Raw genomic sequence first — 10,085 nt, 5'->3', positions numbered from 1 at the left:
ACAATTGTTTATTTTTTACATCTTTGGATCTGACTCTGATTATGAACAGGTAATGTGTGTTTTAAAACTTCATATAACTTTTATAAGTGAACTTCACGACCATGACAATAAATATTCACAAGTGTGATGAGGATGATGGGGAACTTGTGATCTGAATGATGCTTTGTAAAAATACTCAAAGTTGACCTCTTCTACTGATCAGTGTTCCATGTCACTGTCTTCCCCTCAGCACCTGGGATAAGTTTACATTATAGACATCATCACTGATATATTTATCTCAGTGTAATTTAGTTCAGTCAGTGTTCCATGTCAATGTCTCTTCCCCCTAAGCACCTGCAGTAGGTCCCAGCTGTATCAGTACAGTCACTGTGCAGTCTGACTGAGGGAGGTTTTAGTACGACTCTGTATCACTGTGTGAACCACTGAGTGCTACCAGGCCAGTGTAAACTCTGACAGTAGTAATCTCCTGCATCTTCAGCCTGGACTCCACTGATGGTCAGAGTGAAGTCACTCCCAGATCCACTGCCACTGAATCTAGATGGAGTCCCAGACTGAAGTGTTGTAGCAAGGTAAATAAGGAGTTTAGGAGCTCCTCCAGGTTTCTGTTGGTACCAGGCTAGGTGAATATTAGAATACACATTACTGCTGGTTTTACAGTTCAGAGAGACTGTCTGTCCTGGGAGAATAGCTTTCACTACCGGAGTCTGTGTCACAACGTACTGTCCTCTGGATTCTGAAAAAGACAAAAATAAACATTTATATAAATTAAATATTACATGTTGTAATGAATAGTTCTGAATATAAATATTAACATTGATATACTCTACATGTATACACTATAGATTAAATTAATCTCAAACAATGAATTCTGAAAACTGTAACCTTGAAAGCAGAAAACAAGTGTCCAGATGAATATGGTGATAAAAGTCATGGTTGTTGTGGGTTCTGTTGTCATGAAGAACAGCTCTCAGTCATGAAGTGTTAAACTCACAGGGATATAAACACTCTTAGAGCAGTGGAGCAGATGCATTATGCAAATTCATGTTTCAAATCTATTTCAGTTTCCAAGTAGGTTCCAGTTATTGGAGTATTTTATCCTTCATGTCACAGCTTTTACAACATCAAACAGCAACTGTTTTATCTGATAACTAATGTATGGTAACTTTTATGTCACACCACCATTATATTATTATTCTGATGATGATCAGATATAATCAAATGTTATTGGTGACATGCACATGGTTAGCAGATGTTAATGCGAGTGTAGCGAAATGCTTGTGCTTCTAGTTCCGACAATGCAGTAATAACCAACAAGTAATCTAGCTAACAATTCCAAAACTACTACCTTATAGAGTGTAAGTGTAAGGGGATGAAGAAGAATATGTACATATAAATACATGGATGAGCGATGGCCGTGCGGCGCAGGCAAGATACAGTAGATGGTATCGAATACAGTATTTGCATAAGAGATGAGTAATGTAGGACATTTAAACATTATTAAAGGGGCGTTATTTAAAGTGACTAGTGATACATTTATAAAAGTGGCCAGAGATTGAGTCTGTATGTTGGCAGCAGCCTCTCTATGTTAGTGATGGCTGTTTAACGGTCTGATGGCCTTGAGATAGAAGCTGTTTTTCAGTCTCTCAGTCTCAGATTTGATGCACCTGTACTGACCTCGTCTTCTGGATGATAGCAGGGTGAACAGGCAGTGGCTCGGGTGGTTGTTGTCCTTGATGATCTTTTTGGCCTTCCTGTGACATATGGTGCTGTAGGTGTCCTGGAGGGCAGGTAGCTTGCCCCCGGTGATACGTTGTGCAGACCGTACTACCCTCTGGGGTTGCCATACCAGGCGGTGATACATCCCAACAGAATGCTCTTGATTGTGCATCTGTAAAAGTTTGTGAGTGTTTCTGGTGACAAGTCAAATTTCTTCAGCCTCCTGAAGGCGCTGTTGCGCCTTCTTCACCACGCTGTCTGTGTGGGTGGACCATTTCAGTTTGTCTGTGATGTGTATGCCGAGAAACTTAAAACTTTTCACCTTCTCCACTTCGGTCCCGTCGATGTGGATGGGGGGGGGGTGATCCCTCTGCTGTTTCCTGAAGTCCACGATCATCTCCTTTGTTTTGTTGACGTTGAGTGAGAGGTTATTTCCTGACACCACACTCCGAGGCCCCTCACCTCCTCCCTGTAGGCTGTCTCGTCGTTGTTGGTAATCAAGCCTACCACTGTAGTGTCATCTCCAAACTTGATGATTGAGTTGCAGGCGTACATGGCCAAGCAGTCATGGGTGAACAGGGAGTACAGAAGAGGGCTGAGAACACACCCCTGTGGGGCCCCAGTGTTGAGGATCAGCGGAGTGGAGATATTGTTTCCTACCTTCACCACCTGGTGGGCGGCCCGTCAGAAAGTCCAGGACCCAGTTGCACAGGGCGGGGTCGAGACCCAGGGTCTCAAGCTTAATAATGAGTTTGGAGGGTACTATGGTGTTGAATGCTGAGCTGTGGTCAATGAGCAGCATTCTTACATAGGTATTCCTCTTGTCCAGACGGTGTGATGGCATCGTCTGTGGACCTATTGGGGCGGTAGGCAAATTGGAGTGGGTCTAGGGTGTCAGGTAGGGTGGAGGTGATATGATCCTTGACTAGTCTCTCAAAGCTCTACATGATGTCAGAAGTGAGTGCTATGGGGTGATAGTCATTTAGTTCAGTTACCTTAGCTTTCTTAGAAACAGGAATAATGGTGGCCATCTTCAAGCATGTGGGGACAACAGACTGGGAAAGGGATTGATTGAATATGTCTGTAAACACACTAGACAGTTGGTCTGCGCATGCTCTGAGGACGCACCTAGGGATGCAGTCTGGTCCGGCAGCTTTGCGAGGGTTAACACGTGTAAATGTTTTACTCACATTGGCCACAGAGAAATAACAAAACTGAAACAGTTCCATGTGGAACAAACACTGACACGGAAAATAATCACCCACAACTCAAAAGTGAAATCAGGCTACCTAAGTATGGTTCTCAATCAGGGACAACGATTGACAGCTCCCTCTGATTGAGAACCATACCAGGCCAAACACAGAAATCACAAATTATAGAAAAAGGAACATAGACTGCCCACCCCAACTCACGCCCTGACCATACTAAAACAAAGACAAAACAATGGAGCTAAGATCAGAACGTGACAATGTTTTTATACAACCTGTTGGATTATCTTAATATACTGGAGATGTTAAGAGTATTCTGATCAGAGGCGTCCCGGGTGGCGCAGTGGTTAAGGGCGCTGTACTGCAGCGCCAGCTGTGCCATCAGAGACTCTGGGTTCACGCACAGGCTCTGTCGCAACTGGCCGCGACCGGGAGGTCTGTGGGGCGAAGCACAATTGGCCTAGCGTCGTCCGTGTTAGGGAGGGATTGTCTCACCGTGCACCAGAGACTCCTGTGGCGGGCCGGGCGCAGTGCACGCTAACCAAGGTTGCCAGGTGCACAGTGTTTCCCCTGACACATTGGTGCGGCTGGCTTCCGGGTTGGATGCGCGCTGTGTTAAGAAGTGCGGCTTGGTTGGGTTGTGTATCCGAGGACGCATGACTTTCAACCTTCGTCTCTCCTGAGCCCGTACGGTTGTTGGAGTGATGAGACAAGATAGTAGCTACTAAAAACAATTGGGGAGAAAAGGGGGTAAAATTTATTCTGATCAGAAACAATCCTAAGATATCTGACATACTAGTAATGCTAAAGTTAACCACTTGTCTCATATTGTTCATAAATCTGCATTGTATATCTATCATTTTGTGTTTTCTTCAAATCTTTTATAAAAATAAAAAAATAGTATTCTGATCAGAAACAATCCTAAGATATCTGACATACTAGTAATGCTAAAGTTAACACTTGACTCATATTGTTCATAAATCTGCATTGTATATCTATCATATTATGGTTTGTGTTTTCTTCAAATCTTTTATCAATCTAACTACACTATATTTAGAAGGCATTTCAAAATCAATATATTTGTATATCTATTGCTTTTATAAATCTTTTGGACATAGTTGATGCAGTTGATGTGTTCTGTTTGTTCCAGGTAACAGTGCTCCCACCCTCACTGTCCTGCCCCCCGCTAGAGAGGAACTGTCCAGTACAATAACAGCCACACTGACGTGTCTGGCCAACAAGGGCTTCCCCTCAGACTGGACCATAAGATGGAAAGTGGACGGGACCAGCCAGAAGCAGGAGACCAGTTCTACGGTCCTGGAGAAGGATGGCCTGTACAGCTGGAGCAGCACCCTGACTCTCACTGGCCTGGAGTGGACCAAGGCAGGAGAGGTGACCTGTGAAGCCCAGCAGAAATCCCAGACTCCAGTCACCAAGACCCCGAGGAAGGCTGACTGTTCTGGGTAGGACCCCTCAGTCACACAACCCTGTGGAGAGAGGCTGCTGGTTCCTCTGCTTTGACTCTGTTCTGAGATCAGATGTTCTGTCTTTTGATCACTGACATGTAGACTAACAGGGGGCTTTGCTGGAGTTCATGTGTCAATCTTCTCTGTAGACTGAGGTTGTATCAGTGCTAAATTTGATGAGTTCTGTTTTATTTCTATCAGATACTGTAGGAATGTTTGCTTTGAAGATTTTATGAAAATAAAGTTTTCCCTTTGGAACAAATATTTTAGTTGTCTCTTTCAATATTTCAACTTTAGTTGTACATGTTGAATGGTATAGACATATATTAATAAAGCCTGATTCACAGTTTCTTTTAAAACTATCAGACCTAAATGTCATTGCTTAATTATTTATGTTCTAACTGCGTTGTCATCAACCAGTAGTTCATTGTAAGGGACGGATCGAAATGTACAGAATGGGTACCTGGAGGAAAATGGGTTCATGCTTTTTAAATTTATCTCAAGGGGAGGGTTTAGTATTCTTTTTTTCTCAATTTAGTCCAGGGGAGGATCATGTAATTAGCATTTTATAAAATGTGTGTATTTCTCAGTGTTTTAGAATTAGTTGCTTATTAGGCTTTACAATATATCGTTGTGTGTCCGATGCCACCCCTCATAATCAAGTGCGTCTATAGGCTATTTAGTGTGGTCTCAATGAAATGATCCCTAGCCTAGAGGCTATAGGCTACAAAGTGTATGCTCAGAGAAGCACAGCACAAAGTTATGTTTCTAAGATAGCTGTTGGGATGGTGTAAAATAAACTAGGCTGCATTACACATCGCAATGGATATTTCAAACCTGAGCCCCGGCCTTCTCTATGCTTGCTGATCAAAAACGTGTTGTGTGCTGGCTAACCAATGGCTGTGCTGTGTAGGCCTATGGTTACAGTTCAGGAGGAGAGTCAAAGGCTTCTTCTGAAAGCAACTTTTGATTAGGCCTAGTCAGTGGTATAAAGTACTTAAGTAAAAATACTTTAAAGTACTACTTAAAGGCCATGACAAAAACTATAAGTCCATAATGATCCATAACCATGATGATGATGAGGATGGTCATGTGGTCTGAATGATTGCTTTCTATTATTGTCACATGTCACAGTTCATCTCCTCTAGTGACCATTGTTCCATGTCACTGTCTCGTCCCCCTCAGCACCTGCAGTAGGTCCCAGCTGTATCAGTACTGTCACTGTGCAGTCTGACTGAGGGAGGTTTTAATATGTCTCTGTATCACTGTGTGAACCACCGAGTGCTATCAGGCCAGTGTAAACTCTGACAGTAGTAATCTCCTGCATCTTCAGCCTGGACTCCACTGATGGTCAGAGTGAAGTCAATCCCAGATCCACTGCCACTGAATCTAGATGGAGTCCCAGACTGAAGTGTTGTAGCTGAGTGAATAAGGAGTTTAGGAGCTCCTCCAGGTTTATGTTGGTACCAGGCTAGATAGTTATTCTTGTAAACATCACTGCTGGTTTTACAGTTCAGAGAGACTGTCTGTTCTGGGAGAACAGCTTTCACTACCGGAGTCTGTGTCACAACGTACTGTCCTCTGGATTCTGAAAAATATTGTAAAACATTTATAGGAATGGAATGTTACATATACTAATGCATAGTTCTGAATAGAAACATTAACATTGATATACTGTACATGTAAACACTGTAGATTAATTCATTTTCAACAATACATTCTGAAAACTGTAACCTTGAAAGCAGAAAGCAAGTGTCCAGATGAAGATGGTGATAAAAGTCATGGTTGTTGTGGGTTCTGTTGTCATGAAGAACAGCTCTCAGTCATGAAGTGTTCAACTCACAGGGATATAAACACTCTTAGAGCAGTGGAGCAAATTAATTATGCAAATTATGGTTTCAAATCTATTTCAGGTTCCAAGTAGGCTCCCATCAGAATACATTTTGAGATGTATTTTATAATAATTAGGTGGGTAATTAAATGTGTCTTATTTCACACAGTTTAATGTCCAAGTGTGAATTGGCGACCCTGGAGCAATTAGGGTTAAGTGCCTTGCTCAAGGTCACATCAGCATATTTTTCACCTTATCAACCCAGATATTTGAACTAGTGACCTTTCAGTTACTGGCCCAACACTCTAACCGCTAGCTACCTGCTGCCCCTTTTACAACATCAAACAGCAACTGTTTTATCTGATAACTAATGTATGGTAACTTTTATGTCACACCACCATTATATTATTATTCTGGTGATGATCAGATATAATGAACTGTCTGTTCACTCATGCTCGGTCTCTCATGTAAGTTCCTCTAATCAGTTAGTGAACACTTCTCTAAACTAAAGCTAGGATTCCTCTGGTAGTGTTGTCTGTCCTCTGTGACTTTACCACCACTGTTAAATCTGAGATCAACATGTTTAATAAAGGAATATACAACATGGATCACTATCACTACTGCTGCTGCTGTTGTCTTTCATATGGACAATATGGAGGAATACTAGCAACACTGATCTAATGCTGGACTGTATCTACAGACTAGGAGAACCTGATACACAGAGGAAGGAAAAATGACTCAGATCTGGATTTAAGATACAATTCATATTTGTATTATCTAGAAACAGCTAATATGAAGTGTTTGTTCTACCTGGAAGATGTTAAAGTGTATCTGTGTTGATTATGATTCTGTATGAGTGATCTTCACTGTAACAGCTGCAGCATCACAACACAGAGAGGTTTTTGTACCAGCAGTAATAGTGATTGTATCACTGTGGTGGACTTTTGGTAGCGGCACCAGACTTGATGTTGGAAGTAAGTAAAGTCCAAATGATTTATTCCAAACTATTTATTCAACTTTTGATGTTGTGTTTCAATTTCTCTATACGTTTTGACTTGATATTGAGGATTTTTCAAATGAACTTTTTTAGATGATTTATACAAAATACACAAGGCCTACACATACTATGGCCACTTTTAATATGAATGTTATTACATCTAATCAAATTTGACCTGCCTTTAAACTATGAAAGTGATTAGCCTACATTTTAGATTAGTTGTATGAATAAACATGCTGCACCTACAGTAGTAGGAGATGTACAAGAAAAAGTCAGGTTTGGTCCATGTTAAGGAAATCAACATGAAAAACACTTTATTTCTAATTGAGTAGAATAATTCATTTCTGAAATGTATTCATACTATAGTAGAGTTAATTATTTGAACCACAGTCTAAAGAAATGAAGAGTGCCAAACATGCAGGAGGTTGTTGCACCAGCAGTAATAGGGATTGTATCACTGTGGTACACTTTTGGTAGCGGCACCAGACTAGATGTTGGAAGTAAGTAACACGCTCTTTGATATTTCTTTCTGATTATTTTGGGGGATATTTTACTCTGGGAAACTTCGTCTATATGAAAATATTGCGATTTTTCATATTTTCCTTCCTAAAAAAAATATATTTTTTGTATTACTTTTGACTAAGCCTTCTTTCAAATGAAATGTTATTTAAATAACATGTTCAAATGTAGGTGTTTAGTTAAATGTGTGGTTTGATGGATTGCAGAGGAGAGTTCCAGTATGATAACTATTTAATAATATGGAATAGAGTTGTTGCATTGTGTATTACTGTTTGTGTGCGATTCATTATTTATATTTTTATTATCTTTAACTCAAATATTTTTGGTTAAATGTAGATTTTGAATGAGCCTTCTTTCAAATAAATATTTATTGACTCAAAATGATAAATTGTAGGTTTATTTGAATGTCTGATTTGTAAAATTGCATAATATTACACCTAATTGTGGTATAAAAACTAATAGTATTGTATATAGTATTCATCATTGTTGCGTTGTATTCCTGGTAGACTTCACTGTTAGTGTGAAGACAAAGACAAAGAATATGAGTAGGTTGTTCTGATCAGATCCATTCCTAAACAATATCTGTACAACATGTATAACTGACACCATATGACTAGTAACTCTAGTTATTTAACCACTTTATACTTGTTTGGTTCATAAATCTGCTTTGTATCCTATTACTTTAGTGTTTTCTCCACATCTTTTAAATAATCCAACTTCTACATTCATATTTAGAGGGCATTTCCAATTACCTTTACTTGGTTGTGGACCTTAATGGAGATAATCTCTTAGTGTTGCTGTACTTGTTGTAATTACTTAGTTGATGTATTCTGTTTGTTCCAGGTAACAGTGCCCCCACCCTCACCGTCCTGCCCCCCTCTAGTGAGGAGCTGTCCAGTACAACAACAGCCACACTGACGTGTCTGGCCAACAAGGGCTTCCCCTCAGACTGGACCATAAGATGGAAAGTGGACGGGACCAGCCAGAAGCAGGAGACCAGTTCTAGGGTCCTGGAGAAGGATGGCCTGTACAGCTGGAGCAGCACCCTGACTCTCACTGGCCAGGAGTGGACCAAGGCAGGAGAGGTGACCTGTGAAGCCCAGCAGAATTCCCAGACTCCAGTCACCAAGACCTTGAGGCGGGCTGACTGTTCTGGGTAGGCCCCCTAGTCACACACCCCTGTGGAGAGAGGCTGCTGGTTCCTCTGCTTTGACTCTGTTCTGAGATCAGATGTTCTCTGTCTTTTGATCACTGACATGTCGAGTAACAGGGGGCTTTGCTTGAGTTCATGTGTCAGTCCTCTCTGTAGACTGAGATTGAATCGGTATTAGATTTGATGAGTTCTGTTTTGTTACTATTAGATACTGTAGGAATGTTTGCTTTGATGCTTTGATGAATAGATGAAAATAAAGATTTCCCTTTGGAACACATATTTCTGTTGTCTCTTTTAATAATTAAACTGCAGTCTTAAATGTTGTTGAATGGTATAGACATACAGTAATCAAGCCTGATTCACAGTTTCCTTGAAAACTATCAGGCCTGAATGTCATTGCTTAGTTATTTATGTTCTCACTTGAAACCACATCATCTTCAACCAGCAAATCAAATCAAAACAAATGTTACTAATCACATGCGCCGAGTACAACAGATGTAGACCTTACAGAGCAATGCTTACTTACGAGAGCCCTAACCAAAAACACAGCTTTAAAAGTACGGATAAGAGATAAAAGTAACAAATAATTAAAGAGCAGCAGTAAAATAACAATAGTTAGACTATATACAGGGGGGAACCGATACAGAGTCAATGTGCGGTGGCACCGGTTAGTTGAGGTAGTATGTACATGTAGGTAGAGTTATTAAAGTGACTATGCATAGATGACAACAGAGTAGCGGTGGTGTGAAGAGGGGGAGAGGGGGGGAATGCAAATTGTCTGGGTAGCCATTTGACTAGATGTTCAGGAGTCTTATGGCTTGGGGGTAGAAGCTGTTAAGAAGCCTCTTGGACCTAGACGTGGCGCTCCGGTACTGCTTGCCATGCTGTAGCAGAGAGAACAGTCTATGACTAGGGTGGTGTTTAGTCCCATGGTCCTTAGCTTATTGATGAGCTTTGAGGGCACTATGGTGTTGAAAGCTGAGCTGTAGTCAATTAATAGAATCCTCACATAGGTGTTCCTTTTGTCCAGGTGGGAAAGGGCAGTGTGGAGAGCAATAGCGATTGTATCATCTGTGGATCTGTTGGGGCGGTAAGCAAATTGGAGTGGGTTTAAGTTTGCTGGGATGATGTTGTAGATGTGAGCCATGACCAGCCTTTCAAAGCACTTCATGGCTACAGACGTGAGTGCTACGGG

The 10,085-nt window shown here is 41.1% G+C and overlaps 2 gene segments (V, D, J or C); both read left to right on the top strand.

Annotated features, from left to right (window-relative positions):
* The first annotated feature begins 2,269 nt into the window (after window positions 1–2,269).
* Window positions 2,270–4,391, top strand: LOC139379583 (Ig kappa-b4 chain C region-like). The segment is given in 2 exon segments: window positions 2,270–2,327; window positions 4,075–4,391. Coding segments are annotated over 2 exon segments (375 nt in total).
* A 3,242-nt stretch (window positions 4,392–7,633) lies between these two features.
* LOC139379582 (Ig kappa-b4 chain C region-like) lies at window positions 7,634–9,167 on the top strand. The segment is given in 2 exon segments: window positions 7,634–7,718; window positions 8,581–9,167. Coding segments are annotated over 2 exon segments (402 nt in total).
* Window positions 9,168–10,085: the final 918 nt, after the last annotated feature.

This window comes from Oncorhynchus clarkii, chromosome 21 (genome assembly GCF_045791955.1).
Source record: "Oncorhynchus clarkii lewisi isolate Uvic-CL-2024 chromosome 21, UVic_Ocla_1.0, whole genome shotgun sequence".
Classification (NCBI taxonomy): domain Eukaryota; kingdom Metazoa; phylum Chordata; class Actinopteri; order Salmoniformes; family Salmonidae; genus Oncorhynchus; species Oncorhynchus clarkii.
The sequence above is the reverse complement of the archived record's forward strand: the minus strand, read 5'-3'. Positions and strand labels throughout refer to the sequence as shown.